This window comes from Miniopterus natalensis, chromosome 1 (genome assembly GCF_054644295.1).
Source record: "Miniopterus natalensis isolate mMinNat1 chromosome 1, mMinNat1.hap1, whole genome shotgun sequence".
In the NCBI taxonomy this organism is placed as follows: Eukaryota; Metazoa; Chordata; class Mammalia; order Chiroptera; family Miniopteridae; genus Miniopterus; species Miniopterus natalensis.
In genome coordinates, this window is record NC_142081.1 from 139,492,595 (window position 1) to 139,519,307 (window position 26,713).

The window sequence follows — 26,713 nt, forward strand, 5'->3', positions numbered from 1 at the left end:
TGCTTGTATGTGGCAGTATAGAAAGACTGTATGAGTACCACAGCCCTTGCCTGAGCAAGATTTTGAAATATGGCAACCGGAGCAACCAAACACCTATGAAACAGCCCTCTATTCCAGCACTGTTCAATATGGTAGCTGCCAACCACATATGGCTATTTACAATTATTAAAGTAATTAAAAATTCAGTCCTTTAGTCACAGTAGATACATTTCAAACATTTGGTAGCTACATGTGGCCACTGACTACTACTGTGTTGGAAAATAGAGCTATAAAGCATTCCTATCATCACATAAAGTTCCAATGAACAGAGGTCTTCTAGACCTAGAGCTCCATTTGGTCTTGCATGCACTCTCCTCCCACAAACAAGGACTGTGTTGTCTCATTAGACTGGAAGAGTAACTGATCCTGCAGTGAACAATAACCATACATCTTCTTTGAGTATGGACTTCATCAAACTTTGAACAAGCTGTATAACTGTTTTATGCTTACTTCTTAATAAATTTTATGAAGTGGAAGAATTAGTCTGACTTGCTTTCATTATAACCATACCATCTACTGATGAAGTTATGTAGAGAGGATGTACAGGCCCTATTTACTTCTAACTAATAGAGGCTACTTCTTATGTTTACCAAAAGGAATTAATAAATGTTAGATGCCAAATTAGCTTAGGTGACTTCACCTAAGCTATTTTATATTTTCCAAAAATTTTTAAATACGTATAAGTAATATGAGAGGTAGGTATAATAAATTATAAAAGCACATTTTTAGATAAATCTGGGAAAATGAATTCTAGAAAGGCAGAAAGTAGACAGGTAAAAAAAAAAGTCAGATTTATGATTAGAAAAACAGCTTTAGCAGCGAGGTAAATAACTAGAAAAGATGAGGCTTTAACATTAATTCAGATGAGAGATTGTGATTATAAGAACTTAAACTAAGGTAGCACAGAGCTGGGTTCCAGATATGTTTTGGGGGTAGGAATTACAGGCCTCAGTGGCCAATTAGATATGAAAATTGAGGGAGTGGTACAGGTTAAGGTTGGCTGTAAGATTTCTGATCTAGCTGGCTAAGTGGATGGTGATATACTTTCTACTTCAGTTCTTACGAGTTCCTAAAATTTGAACATCCCTGCGCCTTGGTTCAGACATTCTGCTTTGACTGGAACATCCTTTTCCTGTCTTCACAACTGGCCCTAAGCTAACTTCCCACCTGTGACTTTTCTGAAATGATCCCCACAAATATACCCTAAAATTCAGTCACACCAAATGACCTATGGGCCTCTATATTTAATCTCTACATTCTATGTCTTCAGTTATGCTGATCCCTCTACCTTAAATGCCACACTCTTACCGTTGATCTGATCAACCTTCACACATCCTTTAGGGTCCAGCTTGTATGTTCCAATATCATACTGTTCCTAACTTCATTCTAGTTCATAAAAGTTTGAACTTTCTTTCTGACATCATTATTATTATCCAAAATGTTGAGATCTGATAAATCAGTCCAGAGCCAAATAACCTTAAAGTAAAATACCTTTCTTTTCAAGTTTCTCTTTCACCTTCTTTTCTTCTCCTCCTTCTCCTTTTACCTGTTCTTTGGCACCAGAAGATATGGGTGTGACTGGTATAAACTGTATTACACTTTCAGAATCCGCGGAATTAGCTTGCAGTGGAGTACCAGACGGAAATGGTATTTGTTTCACTAATACAGAAAATGAAATAGGTAATGTCATTTATATTAAACCAATAAAAAAGATGAAAACCATGCAACTGTGAATCACAAATATGAACTCTTTTTAAAAGAGAAATTCACTGTATATGATTATCAAGTCTCTATTGTCCAAGACTGTAAAAAGGCTGCCAAAAAATTAACTAAATTTTAAATATGATAAACGAATAGACCCATGTTTCTCCTTTAATCACTGACTAAACTGAGAAAATTACAGATAACAATAATAGCTAATATTTATTATGGATTTACTATGTCCCAGACAATTTTCAAAATACTTTATATGAATCAATTCATGTAACTCATAAATACCTTAAGCAGCAATTTGGATTCATACCCCCATTAACAGATAATCATCCTGAGTCATATAGAAGTTAAAAAATTGGCCCATCATACACACTGAGTAGGGAAATAGAATTTATACTCAGGAAGTGTCTCCAGGGACTATACTCCCATGGTTTGGCAAGATAGCATGTTTATCATGCACATGGTCCTTTATATTGAACAATCAACAGGGAAGGTGTATTAATAATAGTCATTTCCATGTCAGAATAGAAAGAACGCATTTGTTGTTCATAATTATATTTCAAAAATCTTTTTTAAAGAAGCAAAGAAAGTTTCTTCAGCAATATTAAAAACTTTCTCATAGCCTAGTGAACATGGAAAAATGTAATCTTTTGAGGGATTTTGATGTGGCTTAGTTTCTGGCAATACTCAGACCACTTTTCTGAGGTATTTTCTTTAATTTCCCTGGAAGCTGTTGCTTCTTTTAGTAATGTAAAGCTCCATTTATCCCTATTTTGTGTTTTAGCATTAGAATTTAATACTTTGATTTAAACTGTTGATTTGTTTTAGAATCTCAGTAAGATCAGAATTGAAAAATTTAATGTTTCAGGGCAATCTTCTAGAACTGGAAGAAATATAAAGCAGTTTTATATTGATTATATTTTAACTGTTAACCTGTATTCCAAATCTCCTATTCTTGGAAAACATCAACTAGCCTCAAATTTGCCATTGATAAACAATCTTCTCTCCAGTTGATAGTTTTAAGCATACGTTATTAGTTTTTCCTTACTTTTATTTAGCTTACTAAGGGTAGAGGTCATATCACAGAATTCAAAATAATTCACTGACAGAATAACGGTCAAAAGAAAGTAGTAAGTATACTTGCACCTTGGACCTCCTTAACTCACCTAGGAAGGAATTTTTACAACACAGTCAAATGGCTTTTTCCATGATACTTTGAAATTGTAACAGAACTATCATTATTAGTGTTTTATAATAATGTAAATTTATCTAGACTCCTTTAAAATAACTTAATAAAATTTATTTTATTTATAACATACTAGTTGAAATAATTATCTACTGATCTTTGACAATTAAAAAACTGTATAATTTCATATAAATTACTTTATATTTCTAAGCTCCAATTTCCTCATGTAAAAACAAGGGTATATGTGTACACATTATTTTAGGGATAAAATACATAATATATGTGCAACACTTGGCAACACAGTGCCAATAAGGTAGTAAAACTTAATAAATGTTAACTGAGTATTATTATGGCTTATTTTCAATAATTATTCAATAGGGAAAGTGATGAGCAAGTTGAAGCACAGTATAGAAATTAAAAGCATAGGTTTTGAACCCCAGCTTTGCTATGTTTTGCATAATCTCAGGCAAGATCATGTGCCTTTTCTGTATGACCATTTTTCCTTCTGTAGAGGAGAACAAATACACAAGAAGGGATGCTATGAGGGTAAGATAAAAAACCAAGCACAATATCTAAATTAATAAACAATAAAAGAAATAATTATTATTATAAATAAAAATGTGTCATTTCTATATTAATCACCTCCATTTTTAATTTCTGCCTGAATTAGCTCTTGCTTCAATTCTTCAATTTCTTTCTTCAGTTTAGCATTTTCCACTCGAAGTTTCTTCTCTTCTCTCAAAGTTGTCTGCAAAACTAAGATCAAGAAAATCCAGTTCAGTATAGCGGTGTTTTCTAAAAGGTTTCTTATGAATACTACTTGAAAAGAGAGCATAGCCAGTAAAAACATAGGTAGGATAATACTTATAACCAAATGTTTTCTTGGCCAGTTTCTTTGCATCAGAGTTTAGTATTATTAAAACAACATGATAATTAAAAGAGAGAAAAGGTAGACAATCTATGAAAATATAGAAAGAAAAGGCTTTGTTTATGAATCACTTTCCTAGCTTCTGTGAAGATGCCTATGACAACTTAAGAATCTGGCTTAAAATGTGAATAACAGATAAAACTATAAGGAAGAGAGATAAGTATTAGATATTAACAAATTATTTTTTTTAAAAAACTTGAGACCTAATAACCAAACATCAAAAATTATTCTCATTTTTTTAGTCATTACCTTGTAAAAGTAGCTGAATAATCCTTTATGCTCAGAAGGTGAGCTGGATAAACATTTAATGAATGAAATAACTTCAAAGATGTGCTCAAGATATGTGTGTTAAAGGTGAGCAACTGGGTATGCAAAAATATAAAAGAAAAACAATGATTCTCAGTGGGGTTGGAAGTACTCTGATGGTGGGATTTTGAAAATCTGAGGGAATAGTTTTCACAAATAATGGAGTCATTTACTGGCATTTACTAGGCAAGGGCCAGGAATGCCAGATGCTCTGACATATACTAGATAAAGATTTTGGAATTTTCATTACAAAATTAACATTGTCTATTGAAAAATATACTTAAACAAAACAAAAATCAACCAAAATCCTAAAAGCAAAAATTTAGATTTGATATTTTTATACATATCATAGTAATTTCTAGGTAAAATTTAAAGAAGTATTGTAAAAAAAATTAAAAATCATTTCAGAAAATGCCTTAGTAGGGAGTAATATATAAGTATATATTTTTGGCCCTGGCTGTGTAGGTCAGTTGGTTAGTGTCATTCCCATACACGAAGGTTGCAGGTTCGATTCCCAGTCAGGGCACATACAAGAAACAACCAATGAATGCATAAACAAGTAGAACAACAAATCAGCGTTTCTCTCTCTCTCTCCCCCTTCCTCTCTCTCTAAAATCAATTAAAAAATTTTAAAAAGTATACATCTCTCCTATACAAGGTTAGAAGAGATATTTCAGTACATATTTGATTTCACCCAATTTCTTTTATTTTTAATCTCTAATTCTATACCAAATAATTTTAAACATTAATTTTCCCTCAGCATTCTGGAAATAATACATTGTTTTCTCTACATATCATATATTCACTATATGCCAAGTCTAATTCATCTTAATTCTAGACTATCATTTCACTCCAAATTAAAATATTAAAGGAATATAAAAGTTATGATCGAGATAAATAATTTATGTCGTAAACACTTTTTTTTTGGCCTGTCAATATATGAATTCATTTGAAGTATCTCCTTAGAAAATTTAAATTTTTCTTACTTGCTTTTTCCTTAAGAAGAGCAACTTGCTGTTTCAGATATTCAATAATTTGATCTGCCTCTGCACCTTTCTGTTCCAGTCTCTTCAGAACAGCATCATTGGTTGCCATTTTTGCCAAGAAACGGAAGAAAATCCTAAGTGAAAAAATACAAGTGATAACTTATACTGTAGAAGAAATACATTTATTTTACAGGACACTGTAAACAAGTAGTCTAAAAATAAAAATATTTTCTATTGTATCAGATCAATATGTTAGAAAAACACTTTTCCTACAAACCAAACCAAAGGCAGAATTTTAAGGTTATAAGGTTTTAAAGAAAGCTTTAAAATACTGCAGAACAATATCACACAAGACAGAAACAGGGAAAAGAATAGCAATAACCTTAACTAAACTGTAACTGAGTAACACACCTGTATTCCAAAGAATTGCTAAATTCCTTCTTATATGTTATTTTTGCATATTGTATATTTCTTTTCTACTGTTTATTTAATTATGTACAATTTGAAGAAGAAATGTGATTAGGAAAGACAAATATTAAAAGAAAAATATCAACAATTAGGAAAACAATATTAACCATATGCCTACTCAGAAGTAATATCAACATATATTCTGTGTCCTTGTAAAAGAAAATTATTAGAATTTTAATTTTATAATTCTTCATAGAAATTAGAAAACATACTGTCATGTACAGAAAAGTGCATATAAGCAAAAATTCTGATATTAATTATCATGCTACTTTAAACTGCCGAATAGTTCACATTAAAACAGGGTTAATCACGAAAAGTCCCAATTTACAAAAGTAAACTGTTTTACTTGATTATATAATTCAAAGCATAACAACTTATAATTCAATTTATAATTTATAATATGAAGTATAACAATGACACAAGCATTGTTGAAGTAATTCTCATTTTAAATAAATGATGCACACTCAATACATAATAAAATTTTTATTTAAAAATCACTAATAATGAACAAATAATACAAGACTATTTTAAATTTTCAAATTATGCAGTATCCATCCAATATAAAGAACTTTCTGAAATGTTTATCTTTTTTTTATAAAAGGAAAACCAATCCTCAAAAAACTTTATGCTAAAGTTGAAAATTAATGATATAGAAGCAGTAAAAAGACCTATAAAAATAAAGTCGCTAATAAATGAAGACAATATAAATGAGGGTTAATCTGGAAAAAACATAGTAAACGGATCATTTTCTACACAGACATTACTTAACAGTTTAAAAAAATACAGAGCAAAAAAAAAAGGTTCAAAATTGAAAATAAAGATAGCACCTTTAAATTCTTCCAAATATTAACAAAATGAACACAGCATACCCTGTTGTTGTTCCTTAAATGTTTGCAAAGGCTGAATTTTAGACAAAAATATTAATATACGTATGAAAAAAGTAAAAGTAAAAAAGCTACATTCTTGTGAACTTAGTATCCAAGCTATAACACTACAGCATTCTTTTAGTTTAAGGTCTTTCTAGTTTTGTGTAAGATAAGTAACCATCAAATACATTCAATAGGTGAAATATAGCTATCACAAACAAGTAAACTGATGACTATTTTATTTGGAATAATTTGTAACTTTATTTCCCTGGCAAAGAAAAATTTGATGAGTAATACTAAGATAAATATGAAATTAATGACACACTTTAGGAAAAAACATAGTAAACTAGTATCTAAACTGATCATAAACAAATAGATTTAAATGTAAAATAGTTTACATGAATTCACGAACCGTTCCAGAAAGTCATCTCACAAATACTGCCAAACTGTTGATAAAGCATAACATAAAACTCATGCCGACTCACAAAAACTGTTTCAAAACTAAGACAATAATCTGCAAAATAGAGATCATAAATCCCAGACTAAAAGAAGAAAAGATATAATTTTACTGAGTTGATAAATCTATCAACTACCTGAAAAATAGAGTTATAAAAGTGAGTTAAATGAAATACGACTTTTATAATACACACTGAAGCACTGGCATAGTTTAGGAAGAAATAATACCATGTTTCCAAACACAGAAACAATAATGAGCTGACTATATTGAACACATACACATCAACTAAGGGGAAACGATGTAATAAAGGAAAGTGAGAAAACTAAATGACACTGACAAAAAATATGAGAGAAAATCAGAAAAATCCTCAAAATCACAGTTATCTAAAGGTGTTAAAAGATTAGGGAATATAAAATGAAAAGACTTGCCATCTCATTTTTTGTGAAACCAAAATATTTTTATCATAAACTGAAAACACAAAAAGGATTACAGCTAGTTAAGACTAGGTAATAATTCCAGTTTGGCAAGAGATGGTTTAACAAACAACCAGCTAATAAATTTAGTTTGAACATCTTTATAAAGACACTATATGAAAATTTTTTTCAATAAAATGTTGAATAAGAAACATATCTCACCCACATATAAAAGGAAATAACAGGTTAATGAAGACTGAGTCAAATGTATTTACTGTCTCTGTCTCTCACACAAAGACAAAAAGGCATATAAAACATCATCCAACTTTTAGATAATTCTTATGTTTTAACTTTAAATACTGAAGGACACTAATATGCTATGTATACGTATATTTTATATATTTAATTATTATACATGTAAATATATTATAAAATAAGTATAATTTATATATGTGGCTATAAGTTTACAAATACTTACGTAGATTAAGGTCTAGTTTAAATTGCAAACTGGTGAATAAAACCAGCACTGAGAAATGTATATCACCTAAAATATTCAGTAAAAATGAATTTATTTTTAACCATATAATTAGATAAAACATGAGAAATAGAGAAAAAAATAGGTAACATTTTCGTAACAGAAATGTTAGTGGAAAACACATATTTAGGCCGTAAAGTTTTAAAATATTGAGACTAGAGAGGGATGAGTGATGCTATTCAATATCCATATATAAAATAATTATGGATAATATTAGAAGCCATTTCAAGTTCCCTGATAGGTATTATTAGGTAATAATAACACCTAGTGATTACTTTGTCTTTAGTATCTGCCAGCTCCTTTTCTAAGCATTTTATGGTATTAACTTATTTCATCATCACAACACCATGAGATACATACTATTATCACTTCTCTTTATTTTGAATCTTAAGAGCTTATTACAAGAGAAATAATATAAAATTTAATAAAAAGAACATGGACTTGGAAATCACACAGACCTTGGATGAAACCCTTTGCCCCTCTGTGACTTAACAGCTGTGTAAACTTCAACAACTTCCTTAATCTATCTGAGCCAATTTTCTCATTTGTAAAATGGAGATGATTTTATATATCTCAGAGTGGCACTAAATGAGATACCATGAGTAATACTTAACACTTTTGCCACATAGCTAGTATCTGTCAGGCACTAAGCAAAATTTGGGGAACACAAAGAAGATAGGATACTTACATAATCCTCACCACCTTCAAGCTCAAGTGAGGTATATAGTAGATTATCTGTTATGATAATTTCTAGATCACTAGGTATGATTTTTTTGTTTTTTTACAGGTTAAGAACATAAAAAGTAATAAAATATAAATTATAGAGACTGACATTGAAAATGTACTTAACTTGGCTACTCCACAAGTAAATTTCTTTGGGATAGTCCACGGAGATGATAAACATTAATATATTTACATTAATTCTAAATTTTGTGTTTATAATAATAATATGCAAACTATATCTAAGGACTCCTGTCCAGGAGAATACAATAAGACAACAGTCAACTGAAAATCTCTGCAACTTTTCCCTACAAACAAATACTGTCATCATAACTGTAGAAACTGAAGATAACAGACTTGAGTTTATTTAAACAAATGTTATACAAAGAAAGAACACCCAAAGGGATATAACAGATTTCAGTTTGAATGCCGTATGCAGGTCATCTCTAAGAACTGTTATATAACAGTTCTCAGCTCTAGCTCTGAAGGCAAAGCAATCCAGGATAAACCCACACATATCAATTTGCCAAAAGCACACAACTGGCCAAGAATACTAAGAAAAAATTTGTTTTATAAGAATGATGTATATTGTTTTGGCTTAAGAGAAAGAAAAGGAAAAAAAAAAATCACTGAATGCTTTCTATTCAATTTTGCTATGAACCTAAAACTGCTCTAAAAAATAAAGTACATTAAAAAAAAATCATCAAACCATAAAGTTAAGAGCATGTGAATTTGAAATTTGAGAATGCTCTGCATTCTGATTACTAATGAAAAAAGTCCTCATTTGGTTATGCAATAATTAATAATTTTCTAAGTTTCCATAAATCATTATGCTATATATCATAGTGATATATTAGGCTACTTTTAACTGCCACAATATCAACAATACTACTACAAAAGAATAATCATTAGAGTAAATATCTTTTCTTAGGACAGTCATTTTTCTGGCAATAATCAAGTTTTTGTGGCAAAAATAAAACTTAGTAATGACTATAAAGCACACTAGCTGCTAACCAGTGTCTACTTTTTCTCTACTCCTAACTAGTTATCTTGACAATATTATTTATGATCCAATATTTTAAAAAAATTCTAGTGAGATATTTTGGATTAGTTTCTAGTCAGGTCTATGTGTTGACATAACTTTTGTCAAATGCTAAGAGCTATTATTGTTTTTAGAATTAGAAGCTCTGAAAAGTTTTCTAGTACTCGTTGAATAACTGTCATTTAGATTTTTCAAAAATATAAGTAGAATGTGTAAGATTATGCCAATGTTTTCTAGTAATATACAGATAATAATCACTAGCACTGGCAGAAGAGTATAGCTTTTTTAAAAAGTATTCACAGCCAACAAATCTTGGTTGAACCACATACTTAACAGGCTGTGTTATCTTAGTAAAGTTGCTTAATCTTCTTAATTTATAAAATTAAGATACTTATCACCTGATTTCTACTTCCTTGGCATCTTTTAGGGATCCTCATTCTTGACATGTACTTTATGTAGATGTTCTTTAGGGTTTGTTCCTGATCTCTCACCCGTTGGGATTACAACTATCGCCACACAGATCAGGGATACCTTTGTTTTCCAGGGTTAACAGTGCTTGTAAGTGAATGCAAATGCCTTTAAGCAAGACAAACAGATTTCGCCATTCCCTGTTGTATTTCATTTATGTTACCTGCCAGGTCCCCATAAATAAAGTTCATGACCTCAATTTTGCTTATAGTCCCTGACTTTGAGCCATGTGCTGAGTTTATAGACAGAAAATTTAACATGTTCTTTGCACCCACTAAGCTTTCAGACAACTGGAGGAAACACAGTAAACTGGGGAATTTTTTTTTTAATGTAGAATTTTCTTTAAATGAAGTTATGTTCAGGGCAACCACACTAGTTTAACAACATTGATTAAGCTCAGACAAATCTTTTATCTTCAACCCAGTGCTTATTTCACTATTTTGTGCTAACTGATGCATGAAAAATTTCAAATTTTACACTGCATACTCACTGAATTTCAAAACTCTGTTTCCTTAGTCTCCTCACAGCTTTTAATATGCATACTAGCATATTATAATAATGTTAATAATAATATTAACAGATGATAATGTTAATAATAACAGGTAACATTTGTAAAGTATTTATTATGAGCTGGCTAAATGTTTTACATGGATCACCTATAAATACTGTAATTATCTCCATTATACAGAGAAGAAAACTTGAATTAAAATTAATTTGCCCCAGGTCATGTGGCTACTTAGTAAATGAGAACTGAAACTTGGGTGTGTCTGATTCTTGAATTACCTTTTTTAATGCCCAAGTTATAATTTCTCTAAAGAATATAACTGTGGCCCGGCCGGAAGTGGCTCAGCGGCTGAGCGTCGACCTAGGATCCAGGCGATCGGGGTTCGATTCCCGGTCAGGGCACATGCCCGGGTTGTGGGCTCGACCAATGACCCTCTCATCATTGATGTTTCTCTCTCTCTCCTCCTCCTTTCCTCTCTCTGAAAGCAATAAAGATATATTTAAAAAAAAAAAAAAGAATATAACTGTGAAGTATTTCTCAATGCATTTATCCACAGAATCCTAACCAAAGAACACCCATTAATAATATTTATTGGAACTAGTATTCTCTAAAACTGTTTGGGAATGCTGGCTTAGTCTATGCTAAAATAAAAGAAAAAGACTATGAAATTAAAATACATATACTTAATCACATGCACAGTAATTGTTATAGCAGAGTAAAAGCTAGAAAAACTCCAGGACAAGCAGAATAGGGAAACTGAGACAGTTTGTTAAACAGCAGTTTGAAGCCTCCTAGTAAATCCTATCTTCCCTAAACTAATGACACTTGAGAGTAAATGGTTTGTGTTAGGTGGGGCAGGTACTGAAACTAGGGACAGAAACTCACCAGGACAGGATGCCCCAGATGCCTAGCAAGAGGCAAAACTGGGAAAACAAGAACCTTGGCCCCAGGGTAACCTATCCTCCCCCAGCATATAGCTGGTCAGGCAGTTTAGACGCCCTGAGCAGCCTCTCAAGAGCTTGTTAATAGCGACTACTTTAATGAGACGGGCACAGTGCATACATCGTCATTTAACCTTTATAATGTGGTGAGATATTTCCATTTAACGATAAACTTAGAGAAATTCTGATTTGTCTAAATTCATTCAAATATTAAATGGCAAAGCCATGATTTTAACTTGTATTTGTCACTCCAAAACTCACACAATTCATTTCTAAAGTCTTTCCCAAACCTAATTAAAAAAATTAATTCACCATTCATAAATACTCTTGGATATCAAAATTAAAAACACTAAGACTATGATTGTCTATTTCTTACCAGCCCGAGTCAAGCCACTATCATGTCTCCTCTGGACTAATGCAAAAGCCTCCCAACGATCTTTCTCCTATCCTGTCTCCTTCAGTCTGATAGCAGCCAGAGAGATACTTAAGCTTCAATTTCTTAAAATCTAGAAACAAGATCTTTTAAATTTTATTATGCCATTAGGGATGGTGGAGGTGGTCCAGATGGGACAACCTGTACGGAACTGTTAGTGACAAATGGGATTATCAGCTTGAAAATGTTGAGCTCAAATATTAGCCTTGTCTTTCAAAAAAAAAAAAGATTCTAGCACTCCACTGCTCCAAGCCTTGCAGTGGCTTAGATGCCCTCTAGATCCTTCATGACCTGTTCCTACTTTCTCCGATTTTTGTCTCCAGCTTAACGACTTGACTCAACTCTGATCCACAAGATTCTTGCTGTGCAGGCGAGTTTCTGCTTCACAGCTTCTGCAAAGGATGGTCGCTCTGCCTGACTGCACTTCACCAAGATTTCTGTATGGTTAATTCTCTCACTTCTGTGAGCTCTCTAATAGATAGTCACCTTTTTAGTGAGACCTTCCCTGGCCACACTAAAATTTCAATCGGTATCTTCCTTCCCTGCTTTATTTTGCTCTTCAGCAACCACTACAACTTAAAACATGGTGTTTTTTTCGTAACTTTGTTTAGCATTTGTCCTCAATAAAATGTTAACTACAGGGAGGCATGAATTTTGGTCTGTTTTGTCCATTGCTCTTTTCCCAATGCCTGGAACAGCGCCGGGAACATACTTCGGGCGCTTAATAACCGAATGAATTCCTGTCTGCCCCCACCCCACGACCACCACTGCTCAGTCCTTTGACACACACGCGCGCGCCCTAAAATGAACATCTTTGTGAATATGCAGAAGCATCGTTTCCCTGGGCCCCGCATCGCCTTTCTCAAACTTGGCTCCTTCAAAATGTCCCAAGCTCTTCCCGGCTTCCCCATGCCCAGGCGGGTGCCAGTGTGAGCGGACTTCCCGCTAGCACCCGCAGGCCAAGTAAGGGAAGGGGGACTCCTACCGCCCCAATCTGCCAACGCCGGGACCCTCGGAAGACGTCACTCACATGAATCGGCGGAGAGAGCGCCGGGGCAGCCTCAGCCTGGAGCAGGTAGGAACTGCCTCCCGCACTCGACGGCAGTGACGAAGGACCCATCGAGGTGTCCAGACTAAACGCCTGAGCGTTCCACCGATTCGCCTTCAAATCTGTGGTCCCCTTCCCGCGCGCAGCCACGCCACGCTTCCAGTAGTCCACTGCAGTAACGCCACCTTCCCGTGCCTCTTCCTTGATCGAGACATTTTGTCGCCACGTTGGGCAAGGGGCAAGATGCCGGACGTCGGGGTCTTTCGTTAACGTCGAGGCGCGGAGGCTGTGAGGTCAGAGGAAACAGCCGGGCTGAGTGGAGGCTGCGGGGAGAGCTGGGAGCTGTCAGCGTGGAATGACCGGCTCGCGCTCCCCGCCGGGGCCCGAGCTGGGGACCTCCGCCGACTGCTCGCAGGCCAAGGGCTGTCTGAGCTCGGGGCGCTCCTGGAGCTGCCTCTTTCGTAGCAGCGCCTGAAATGCAGGGCCGGGTGCACTAAGCAGTAGCGGCGACACCAGCCCCAGCGACAGCCCTGGGGCCCTGTGTAGAAGCTCCTTCCCCTTACCTTTGTGTCCGCCTGCGTCCCCAGACTTTGAGGCAGGTATTTGGGTTTCCCACTCGTGTTTGTCGTAGTGGGTGGGGCTGTAGAGGAATGGCAGGTGCAGCGAGTGGCCCCGCCTATCGGCAGTGATAGGTCGAGCCCACCTGGAAAGCTGCTGGCTGCTCAGCGCGGTGCCCATTCCGAGCTGCAGCCCGCCTTCCTCCTGCACGCCTTTATCCGAGTCCTCTGAAAGTAACCACTAGTCAAAGCAAGATTTAAAAAGGAGGTTGGGAACGATTGCTTTGCTTTGTTTCTGGTTTGCAAAAGTTTAATCATTTATCCAGATGTCATTTCCTTGTGGAGTGGAGGAAAGTGAACAAGTGGAAGTTAATTTAGAATTGTCACTGGTTGGTTTTTCAAGGCCCTATTGTCCCTGTTTTTGTTTGGGACAGAAAAGCAGCTTCTTGAGGGGAAGTATGTAAAATAAATGAACTAGTTTTATTCGCCCTAGAAGAAATGTGTAAACTGTTTTATTCATGATAAAACCATCTTTTGCCCATTTTAAACCTTTTCCCCCAATTTGAGTCATTTCAACTCCAAGTTCTTTGAGGACACAGATTGTGGCTTGTTTCCAATCATTAGCCTGGCAACTGGAAAAACACCTGTCTTAAAATAAAATCCTTAAGATACTGTGAATGGATTTTCAAACCTAATTGCTCACTGTTGTTATTTCTCACCTAACCTCTCACCTCAGCTGTTTTTTCCCCCCTACTAGTTTTTTCCACTTGCCAAGTGAGTAAATCTATGTGTGTGTATTTTTTATGCATGAGCCTTTTTTTGTGTGCACCCATCTATGAGGTATTTAAAGCAGAACACTGATGAAATGTTTTATGCTAACAAATGTATCTTTCAGAATCATTTGAATTTTCTTCATTTGGTTATTTGATTTTTAGGTATCTAAGTGATAGAGGCATCTAATTGTAATCAAGTATTATAGAAGGATTGCATAATAAAATACAACAGTTTAGTGTCTCCCTTTCTCCCCTCAGTCCTATTCTTCAGAGATAACCACTTTTAACCTTACCTAATTTTAGGTCTGTGTGTTGAATACTTAGTTAAACTACTAATTCTTTTAAAAATTCACTTCTTAAGATATACCATATCATTCCAAAGTTTCCTCTGCAAATTTGTGAATAGTTATCACAGTGCTTAATTTTCATATTGGTTGTTTTGTAATTCTAAATAAATGTAAGCTCAATTTTTTTCACATCAATTTTCAAAAATATATTTTGGTTCCTTATTTAGTAAAACGAGGAAAGTAATGACTAGCATTTTCTTTACCACTTCAGAAAACAAATCCACTCCTACCTTCCCTTAGCTGGACCTATACTTACAGAATTATAATATTAACATCAAAATGATTCTTTTTTTCTTCCTCTACAGTCACAAAAAATTATTCCATAGTTCAGTAAGCTTTATTTTTTGGACTGTGTACTACTTATATGGTTTTTAACCCCTCCTCACTTTCACAAGGGACTTTCTGATTTCTTTTGAGGAAGAGGAGCATACGCTATCTTCACCTGGTCCTCCCATCTTGTCCTTTCTTCACCACTCTTCTCATTCTTTGTGTGAGAAGCTTCCATTTCATTTCTCTGTTAAAAGATGTCCCCTTTGGATCCAAATCACTTTCTGTTTAATTTGACTAGATCCTATTATAGTTTTTTTGTACAGCTTCTATCCTGGGTTACATTCATTGAACACTTGGGTAAGTTGCAGTTTTTTGTGTGTTTTTGTTTTGTTTTATTTTTAATATCTTTATTGATTTCAGAGAAAGGAAGGGAGGGGGGAAAGAGAGAGAGAGAAACATGTTATGAGAGAGTCATTGATGGGCTGCCTCTGCACGCCCCCCCACTGGGGATTGAGCCTGCAACCTGAGCATATGCCCTGACAGGGAAACGAGCTTCGATCTCCTGGATCACAGGTCCAAGCTCAGCCACTGAGCCACGCCTGCCAGGCAAGATGCAGTGTTTTTTAACTCAACATCTATTATTTGGTTTTCTCCTCTGTTTTGGTAGAATACATGCTAAAGAAACTTATTTATAAAAGGTATGTGGGTGGTAATTTTATTTGTTAGTGTTTGCACAGCTGTACATTATCATGCTGCTGTTATGGTTGATAGTTTCACTGGGTATAGAAACCAAATCTTCCAAGACCTCACCATCTTCTAACCTCCAGTGTTGCTCATGAGAAGATGAGAATGCCAGTCTGTCTTAATGTGTTGGTGCCAGAACTATTTGTTTGCTCTCAGAAATTATTAAAGTTTTTGGTTACATGCGATCCATTGAAAATTTATTATGATATGTCTTGGTGTGAGTTTATTCTCCTGGCAATGAACTCATTCAAAGGCACTAGAATAAATGTCTCAGTATGAGTATTTTTTCATTTATCCTCCTTGAAATTATAAGATTTTTTAATTTGAAGGTATATGTTTCCCTAATATATTCTCTTTAGTTTTTCTCTCTTCTCTTTTTTTGAAACTCATTAAGGTGATTCTTGACTGATTCACTGTGTCTATTGCCTTCATGTATGCTTTTATATATTTGCCTTTTTTGCTCTGTGTTCTAAACAATTGTCTCAATTTTATTTTCCAACACTTCTATCTAATTTGGTAATCACATCAAGCACTCATTTTATAATAATTCCTTTCTCATATACTCTTAATTTTATTTGTTTTATATTTCATTTTTTATCAGATGAAATTTATATGTATTAAAATTTACTAATTTTAAATAGTTTAATGCATTTTTATAGATATAAACATCCATGTGACAAGCACCACCCCAATCAAAATGTAGAACATTTGCACTACTTCAAAGGTTCCTATGTTTCCCTGTCCAATCACATCCTTCTGGCTCAGGGCATTATGTTCTTATATTTATCACTATAGTTTAGAAGTTTTGGAACTACATTTAAATGGAGTCGTAGATTATAAACTCTACTGTGTCTCCTTCTTTCATCAACATAATGTTTCTGAGATACATCCATATTTTGGCTTGTTCTTTTTTTGTCATTGAATATAATTCCATTGGATGGATATGCCACAACTTGTTTATTTCTTCACTTGTGTGACACTTGCATTGCTCCCAATTTTGAGCTGTTATAAGTAAAACCACTATGAACATTGTTATACAAGTATTTTTATGGACAAATATTTTCATTTTTCTCCTTAGTAGGAGTCAGATTTCAGAGTCATAAACTTGGGATATTTTTAACTTTAGAACAATTTTCCAAAGTTCTTGTGCCATTTTACACTCAGCAGCAGCAGTATATCAGCTCCAGTTCTACATTTCCTCAACACTTGTATTGCCAGACTTTCAAATTTTAGCCATTCTGGGAGGTATGAAATGGTATGTTGTGCTTTTAATTTGCATTTCCCTGATTAATGCTCTTTAGAACTTCTTCCTGTGCTTATTGTCTACATGTATGCTCTCCTTTGTTAAAGTATATGTTTCAGACTTTTGCCTATTTTTTATTGACTTGTTTTTATTAAGTTGTATGCATTCTGTATATATTCTTGATTCAAATCTATTATCATATATACACATGCATATGAATATATTTGATTAAAATGTCATGTATATAATATTTTCTTTATTTTTGGCTTGAACCTTCATTTTCTCAAGGGTGCCTATTGATGAGTAGATGTTTTTAATTTTGATGATGTCCACTTTATCAAGTTAATCTTTTATGATTCGTGCTTTTTTTATTATGCCTAAGAATTTTTTGCCTAGCCTAAGTTTGCAAAGGTATTCTTTTATGTTTTCTTGTAGAAGACTTATAGTTTTAGCTTTTAAATTTGTGTCTATAATCCATCTCAAATTTTTGTAGATATAAAGTAGGAGTTGAGGTTAATTTTTTTCCTTATGTATATCTTGTTCTTCCAGCACCATTTGTTAAATAAGACTGTCCTTTCCCTATTGAATATCTTGGCCTTTGTTAAAAAGCAATTTATTGTATTAAAAACATTTTTTTTCATTTTAAAATTTGAAAATAATTTTTAAAAATTTAGAAACATATGGTATATAGCTCACATACATTTATAGAGATAGATAATATAGAAATTATGGAGCATAATTGCAATATGAATATCTACTAATTTATCAATTAAGAACTAGTATATTACTCAAGATTTTTGAAGCTTTTTATGGGTTCTTTCCTAATCTCACCCCTGCTTTTCATACAGTAGTAACCCTATCCTCAAGAGAGTTTTTTTATTATTATTATTTCTTTACTTTTTGAATAAATTTTTACCTTATAGGTAGGTATTCCTCAGTTATTTATTATTTAGCTTTTCTTGGTTTGAATTTTATGGTTTTATTGTCATCAGTTTTGTGTGACTTCTTTTTCCTATTTTACATTATATTTCTAAGATTCATCTATGCTGTTAAAAAAAAAATGTTTCTATAATTTGCTTATTTTCCATCCTGTATGCTTTTCCATCAAATAAATGCACCATAATTTATTTAACCATTCTCTTGTCTTTGGATATTTAAGTTTTTTCCAGCTTGAGTATAATAGAAACAATACTATCCTGATCTTTCTTGTATGTATCCCCTTGTGTATGTGTGTAGGAGTTTCTGGAGGAATGGAATAGGAAAATAGTGTCAAACTGTTGTCCATAGTAATTGTACCAATCTGCATTCTTTTTCTTCATATCCTCCTAATATGTATTATCAGATTTCTTAATTGTTACTATCTGGCAGATATAAATTCTCATGTTGTTGTAATGACCAATTTCTTGAATATTGAGGTTATTTATCTTCTCATATATATTGGCAATTACTTTTTTTTAAAATATCTTTATTGATTTGAGAGAGAGGAAGGGAGAGCGAGAAAGAGAAACATCAATGATGAGAGTCATTGATCAGCTGCCTCCTGCACGCCCCCAACCAGGGATCTAGCCCGCAACTCAGGCATGTGCCCTGACCGGGAATCGAACCACGATCCCCTGGATCCTAGGTCGTTGCTCAACCACTGAACCACGCCTGGCTGGGCTTGGCAATTACTTTTTACTCTTTTGTACAATATGTTTTTCCATACCCCCTGTTTTATATAATGGATATAATATCTTCTCAAATCTTTCTAAATATATTAGAGTTGGCTTTTGGATTTTTTTTTTATAAATTATTTCGGTTGCCTCCAGGGCAGATTTTTTTCTTGATTTATTTTATTCTTTGCCCTTTGTGCTATAGTTTTTTTCTCAACTATCTGATGATTCCTAAACAGTTTGTTATTTAAGATTTAAGGAAGACTGTCTAGAAGCTTTGCACATATGGACAGGCCTTTTGATTAGCATACTCTGTTTTAGAATGGTTGAGTAGACAGCCAGATCTTAACTGGGGTCCTACAAATTCCAGAATTAAGAGGAGTTCACTTTTGTCACCAGGGGCCATAGCAGCTATTGATTGTAATTTTCACACTTTAAATTTCTTTAAGGAAGAATCTTACCATTTTTTCCTTGGAGGATATATAACTGCCTAGTGGGGGAATGATGGCAGAGTTGACTCTGCTATCACCAGCTCTTCAAATTATCTTTCTTATTTCAAACCCTCTTCTGACCACTGTTCACCATTGTTTCTGCATTCTCTGAATCTGAAGCCTCTGAATCTTAAGAACCTGGGCAAACTTCTTGACTGTATTACAGATTATAGCTTCTGCCTGTTTCTTGTGTCAGCACTCTTCCATATGCAAAATGCTTTACAGCAGTTTCTTGAAATCTTTCATCAGCTCATGGCCCTTTTCTGTTCTCTTCCTTGTTACAAGTTCATAGATTTTAAAACGTTTTAATTCTTTTGATGAGGTTTCTGGGCAGACATATGAAAAGTGGCCTATTTAATTCTAGGTTATTATTGTGAAAGCTGAGAAGGGATGGTTGCAGTGCTTGATCAATGGAATGTCTTTTTGGTGATACACCTGGATGAGAGGGATTTTTTGTTTGGAACCTTTTTTGTTGTGGTTGCCTTAATGTGAGTCAGATTGATTTTGGAGCAGGTTTTTAAATCTCCAGGCTGCTCTGTTACACAACTCTGAGGCACCATTTGCTTTAGAGTCCATGCTATTTGGACCCCTCGGGATCTACACATGGAACGTCTATCTCTAACTTGGAGGCAATAACATTTGTCAAGATTCTTGAGGGGATTAAAACAAATCACATGTAAAACACCTAGCACAAAAATAAAATTTATTAGTCATTTAAGTAACATTATGATGCCTTCTGTTATTCAGTTGAAGCTTTACTACTATTAAGAGTCCCTGATTATTTAAAGTATCTGATTGGTATCTCTGTTTCCTCTTTCTTGACTTTCCTCCTTTGTAAAAAGGAAAAGTTCTTGATAGTGTGTGGGTTATTCAAGCTTTAGGTAAGGAGAAGAGCCTTATTGAAACTAGTATATAATAAACTTCCTCTAAACTCTTAAAACTGTCAAGCATCATTGAAGAGGAAATGTTCTATCTTTTCCTTTATATGCCATTGAAAGTCTTTGGTTTAGATTTGGAGCTGCAATGTAAATCTATGATTGGGTGGTTTTTCCTCTTTGATATTATCTTGCAATTTTTAATCTTGATATTTTTTTACTTTGAAGTGTTCAGATTGGTATTCCCTCCAAGTTATATATTGGCATTTCCTCCAAGTTATATATTTATTGTTAATAATGTTCAGCGTGAGAAAACACTGACTTAATGTTTGGTTGATCTGCAAAAAAAAATATTTCCTTTTCCAGATTATCTTGGAAGATCTAGGACTCCGAGATGTTTCCTTTGAAGGATGCTGAAATGGGTGCCTTTACCTTCTTCGCCTCGGCTCTACCACATGATGTTTGTGGAAGCAATGGGCTTCCTCTCACACCAAATTCCATCAAAATTTTAGGGCGCTTTCAAATCCTTAAGACCATCACCCATCCTAGACTGTGCCAGTATGTGGATATTTCTAGGGGAAAGCATGGTGAGTTGTTATTTTTTCTCCATTTTGTGTTCTCTGCTCTGTTACCTTGGTTAGGTTGTAAATACACAGCGAATATATGAAGCAGTCAGTATGTGTGTCCATGCGTGCCCTTACCCTTCACTCCAGCCAAAACTCCAGTCAAAGCTCTAGTCGTTTGAGGCTTCCTGACTCCATCTGAATGATTTATATTTCTCAGAATCAGAATTTTTTATTTTCTCTTTCAGGGAAGCCACCTATCTTTAAATGTATTTCTTCACCTCTGTAAGAAGGAAATTAAAGTTTTAATGCTAGAAACTTTAGAATGTATTGGAATATATTTTATGATTGGAAGTAATAATTTGGACTGTCTCTTTGAATGTAAGGGAGACACTTATTTTATTTTATATTTATTTATTTATTTATTCATTTATTTATTTGGAGCTGCAGTAAGCTTTTCATATAGGATTCCATTTAGAGAACTGAAGTAGAAAAGTTCAACCCTATAAGTTAAAAAGTTAATGTTTTACCAAGAAGATGTTTACTGCCTTTTTAATAGTATAATCAGGTTCTTCCATATCCCATATCTTAGTCCATTCAGGCTGCTGTAACAAAACACCATAAATTGAGTAGCTTATAAACAACAAACATTTATTTTTCACAGTTCTGGAGGCTGTGATGTCCAAGATCAAGGCACCAACAGATCCCTTGTATAGTGAGGCCCACTTCTTCATTGATAGCCGTCTTTTCACTAACCTCACATGGAAGGAGGAACAAGAGAGTTCTCTCAGGCCTCTTTTATAGAACCACTAATCCAATTCATGAAGGCTTGGCACTCATAACCTAATCACCTCCCAAAGGCTCCACTCCTAAACACCATCCATTGGGGATTAAGTGTCAACCTGTGGTTTTGGGTGGGACACAAATGTTCAGTCTACAGAACACCTAAAGATGTTGATAGTAGCAATATTTTTGTAATTGATTTGAGAGAGAGGGAGGGAGGGGGAGAGAGAGAGAGAAACATCAGTTTGTCGTTCACTTATTCATTGGTTGATTCTTGTATGTGCCCTGACCTGGGATCAAACCTGCAACCTTGGCATATCAGGACTATGCTCTAACCAACTGAGCTACCCAGCCAGGCTATGGTGGCAATATTGTAATTATTTTATAATTATTTTTGGAAACTTAACTTCATGCCTAGGTTACATTTTTAAAAATTATTTTAGATGCATCTCAGTCAAATGTAATTTAATTTTTCTAACATAAAATAACTTGTTAAAGTTAATCTAATATACTTGCTGATACTGAACTTTTTTTCATATAAAAATGACATTTTCATGTGTTTCACCTAATATTAAAGGCTCTCACAAATGCTAACTACATTTTCTTCATTATTTTGCTGAAAAATAGGTGATAAGACTTTCATGTAGTCTGGACTATGTCTTAAAAATACTTACTTTGAAAGTTTTATGGACTTTGAGTAGAAAAAGTTTTTTGTAATAAATATTATTAATGGCTAATATGTATTGAGTACTTATTATGTATTAGGTTGTATTCTAACTGCTTTACGTATTTTAATTTAATCTTCATAACATAACCATAAAGTAAATAGGAACTATTATTATTCTCATTTTACAGATTATAATATTGAGGCATAGAACAATTAAGTAACTAATTCAGGAACTTTTGGCAAAAAAAGATAAAACTTTTTGCTAAAGTTTTTATTTGGTAAATGTCTTTGATGACATTAACTAAATGTTTAAAAATGATAGATATCATTTGGGGCTTTTTCCATCATTGCAAAATTGATATTGCCAATCCCTGAATGCCTTAAACACCCCCACTCCCCCCAATCCAATTACAAATTCTAAAGAATTTTTAATTGTCAGGTTGGTCCAGTTCCAAAGTCATTCTAGACAAAGCTTGGCAATATAGTATATCCTCATTATCCCCTGTAACTGTGACCATAATTAACCTTGCCAGCTATTTTACACCTGTAAATTTGAAGTATGCTTGTCTTCACCTGCCTTCCCAAACTCTTGCCACTTTGCTCAGTTCTTAGGACTTTTCATTCCCGTATTCTCAAGTGCCCTTTATTTCTTTTCATTATGTCTGGAACTCAGCTCAGAGCTTCAGTTCATATAACCGGAGCCTTACCCTCTGTCCAGTTTTCCCTAGGCTTTCTTTCTTGGGATACTTGACTCAATAGCTCTAGATAGTTCTTGAGCTCCTCCTTTTCCTTCCTTTACCTAAATGAGCCCTTGTAAACACTGAACCAGGAAAAGTCTTATGACATACTGTTGTTGACTTTGCACAGAAACCTTTTTAGTTATCAATGTCAGGTAGGAATGGATCCCCTTAATCTCTGTTAGTGCTGAAGCCAGCTCAACAATCTGGGTTGTCCCTTTAGACCTGTCCACTGTGTTGCTAGTTACTCTGCTTCCCCTGCTTGCTCTGCTCCTAGATCTCGGCAGCCCTCTCTTCTAGGTTAACATAAGTCATGGATATGTATAAAATTCATACAGTTTAAGTTTGGCTGCCTGGAATGGAAATATCAGTGATTGTCAAAAAATCAGGGAATTTGATTATCTTGTTTGTATTGGCAGTGCTCATTGTCTTGAAAAGTTGTATGCATAAGGGATGAATAACTGAGTTAGAATACATTATTAAGTGAGGGTCTGTTTGTTGCAAAGCATCCCATTCATTTCAGTTGCATTTTATTGGAAAATTTGAAAGTTTCTACTTAACAGTCTTCTTACCCAACAAATACACTTTTCAGTGATGTAACAATACATGATTTTGGTTTGGACTCCACTAAATTGCCTTCTCAAAGAATTTTGATTTGGGTTTCCTTTTCCTCTTTATTCTCTTCTTGTTATGCAGATATCTTACATCTTGTTATTGTTACTCCCCTGCCCCCCACCTTCCCCTTTGTGTTTGGAGTTACATGTGACATATGGTCTGTTTTAGTAACATTATGTTTTCACATGTTGGGTTAGCTCAGAAATCAGACTTTCACTGTTTTCTGTAGATCATTCAAAACTGATTCAAGATGATGTTAGTTTCTTGCTAACTCAACAGGATGAGGTATGTAATCTCAAGAATAGTGGGCATTTTATTAGAATTTGAGATCTTTGTTTATAAAAGTAAAGTTGAGGAAAATATCCTTAAAATAAAAAAGGCAAATATAGCATGAAAATACTAAAATTAACAAATTTAATCTTTTTCTTTTGAAGTTGAAGTCTCAGCAGTGTTTAGAAGCAGAGTGAAGGTTGTAAATTATAATGCATCCCATTTTATTTGGTATTTGTTACCCAGAAATCTTTTGGTCATTGCTAGTGAAATTAGTAACAAAATTATTTTAACTAATAGATTTGAAATTCAGGTAGAGAATAATAGAATTGTTAAGGACATATAAGATAACTTATTCTGTATTTCTAGCTGCATATAATTTCAACCTAAGTGTCTATATTAGTTCAGAGTTTCTTCAGAGAAACAGAACCAGTAGGATATATATACGAAGATATTAATTGGTAGGAATTGGCTTATGTGACTGTAGAGTTTGGGTAGGCAAATCTGAAATCCAGAAAGAAGCTGAGCCCTCAGGCAAGGGCTGAGCTACAGTCCATAAGTGAAATTTCTTCTTCAGAAAAGCTTCTCCTCTGCTCTTAAGGCCTTACAACTGATTGAATCCAGCTCACCCAGATTATCTAGGATAATCTTCCTTACTTAAAGTAAACTTATTATAGATTTTAATCACTTATAAAATACTTTCACAGTAACACCTGAATTTTAATAACTGGAGGCTATAGCCTAGTCATCTTGACTCGTAAAACTGACCATCACAGTGATCTAGTAACAATATTGTATCTTAAGTATAGAATTTTTTTGTCAGTTGTACTGTATAAATATTTATTTAAATTGAGCTAGTCTCAGTCATTACTGTGAATAACAAAAGAATGATGCAGTAATTGTATTCTAATAACCTTTCAGATTACCTTAACACATTTACAAATTACCTCTTTTTGTTAAAAAAAAAACCTGATTTTTCTTTTAGTCCTCTCTTACTCAACTCCTTTATTATCTTTCTTGCTTAATGTTATACTATCTTCAATTTCTTATAATTGATTTAAAACATAAAATTCAGGCTCTATGCACAACATAGTGATACTTGGCACTCATCAGATATTAGAACAAAGATTACTTCACAGTTCTTATATGTTCTACTCTTTAAAGTTCATCTTCGTGTCACATTTGTTTTTTATAAATAACCCGCTACATTGCTGATTTATATTTGGCACATGATTCCTAAATATTTTGTCATATTTTATTCTGTGAAACTATGCTGTTTTTATAACAAACAGAAGTTATTTTCAAACAGCAATCCAGAGTTACAGGATGAAAACTCTCTAATGATTTCTTGAAAAAACTGGTTTGTATTAGAAACAGTGTTTTGGTATACACTTCATTACCTCAGGGAGAAACTTTGGTATTCTACCGGGGATCACAACTCTGCTGCATTAAAATAATGCTTTGAAATTACATAGAATCCTAAAGCTTTGGCAAACTCTGGTTTATGATATTTTGAAGGAGTTTCCAGAAGAAGCCTGACAAATTTTAGGATAATACCAAACACTTTGGAAATCTCTCATAGAGATGAAGACTTATGAATATCCAAAAGAAAAATATTAGTTAATGGAATGTGCATGTTTTAATAAATCCTATTGTTTTTGTTTTGTATTAAAATCAGTGCTGTTGGGGTATTATTGTGCCTGGTTTACAACATAAGCATGTACTTTTCCCCACAGGACAGATTTCTGTTTAGAGAGTAACTGTCATCATATGAGACTCTTATTCATTTCTAATGACCGCATCATGCCTTAGCTCAAGATAACTCATTTAACAAGTATTTTTATATTAGATGCTTATGTTTTTGAGGTGCCATTCTAGACACTGGTGACGCATTTTGAAGAAGACCAACATTGTTCCTGTCATTATTATCTAGTGGAGAACAAAGATATTAAATACAAATAAATGCAGATCTTTAGAGTTGAGATAAGTGCTACAAAAGATAAGTATAATGTAGAGTGGATTATATTATAGGAGGAGCAAACTGATTTGGGGGGACCAGGAAAGGGTTTCTTGAAGTCGCATTTAACTGAGGAATGGATAATATTAATAGCTAACATTTAGATCGTGATTACTACGTGTCAGGCACTATTCTAAGTACTTACTATATATTAATTCATTTTAACCTCAGAATAACTCTGTGAGGTTGGTACTATTGTTTACCTCATTTTACAGAGGAGGAAACTGTAGGGTAGACTTCCCCAAGGTGACAGAGTTAATGAGTATTAAACCTAAGATTTGAACCCAGACAGAATAGTCTATGCTCTTAACCACTATGTTTCATGATAGGAGTTAACTGGGAGAAGGGAATGGGGAGGATCATTTTAAATTTGGGGGATCCATGTGCTAGTACCTTAAGGCAGAAAGCAGGGAGGAAAGCCAGTGTGCATGAAAGTTGCTGAACAAAAGATAAAATAACAAAAAATAAAGCTAGAGAGGAAGTTACATATTCAGATTTATTAATTATTATTTTATCATTTAGACTTTAATATGAAAATATATTGGAAAGGAATAAGAATTAATGTGAGAAGACCAATTAAGAGACTGTTGTGGTCATCTGTAAGAGATGATGCTAGCTTGGACCCAGATTGTGGCAGATGGAGCAAACTGTACAGATTCTGGAAACCGTTGGGAGACAGAAATACCAGAACATTTTGTTTGGATTTGAGAAAAGGAGATGGCTCCAAAGTTTCTGGCTGGAGCAGCTGCCAGGATAGTGGTACTGTTTGCTGAAATAGTACTAAAGGGAACTAGAGGATCATTTTGGGTTCTGTTGAGTTTGAGGTGATTTTTATATTAAAGTGAGAAATTGTCTGTACAAGTCTGGAATTCAGAATAGAGTTCTGGGCTTGAAATAAAATTTGAGAGTTTTCCGGCCTTGGTAATAAATGAGGAGAAACACAATGTGAAGACCCAGAATCAAAGATAGGGCAACTAGAAACATTTTAAATTTGAGTAGAAGAGATGCCAGTCTACAGAGTAGACTGAGGAGAGATAGCTAGATAGCTGTAAGGA

At 34.0% G+C, this 26,713-nt stretch overlaps 2 protein-coding genes across 3 annotated transcripts in view; one reads left to right on the forward strand and one right to left on the reverse strand.

Annotated features, from left to right (window-relative positions):
• The window catches only part of AIMP1 (aminoacyl tRNA synthetase complex interacting multifunctional protein 1), a 28,731-nt gene extending 15,620 nt beyond the window's left edge, over nucleotides 1-13,111 (reverse strand). Inside the window, exons 1-4 of the mRNA XM_016223632.2 lie at nucleotides 13,037-13,111; nucleotides 5,159-5,292; nucleotides 3,581-3,694; nucleotides 1,531-1,698 (exon numbers count right to left, since the gene is read on the reverse strand). Coding sequence (XP_016079118.2) covers nucleotides 1,531-1,698; nucleotides 3,581-3,694; nucleotides 5,159-5,292; nucleotides 13,037-13,038 — 418 coding nt within the window. The 5' untranslated portion in view covers nucleotides 13,039-13,111. The remainder of the gene's footprint in view (nucleotides 1-1,530; nucleotides 1,699-3,580; nucleotides 3,695-5,158; nucleotides 5,293-13,036) is intronic.
• A 295-nt stretch (nucleotides 13,112-13,406) lies between these two features.
• Nucleotides 13,407-26,713, forward strand: part of TBCK (TBC1 domain containing kinase) — a 165,164-nt gene continuing 151,857 nt past the window's right edge. For both annotated transcript variants that reach the window (XM_016223615.2, XM_016223616.2), the window contains exons 1-2: nucleotides 13,407-13,649; nucleotides 20,373-20,593. In XM_016223615.2, the coding sequence (XP_016079101.2) occupies nucleotides 20,401-20,593 (193 nt within the window). In that variant the 5' untranslated portion in view covers nucleotides 13,407-13,649; nucleotides 20,373-20,400. The remainder of the gene's footprint in view (nucleotides 13,650-20,372; nucleotides 20,594-26,713) is intronic.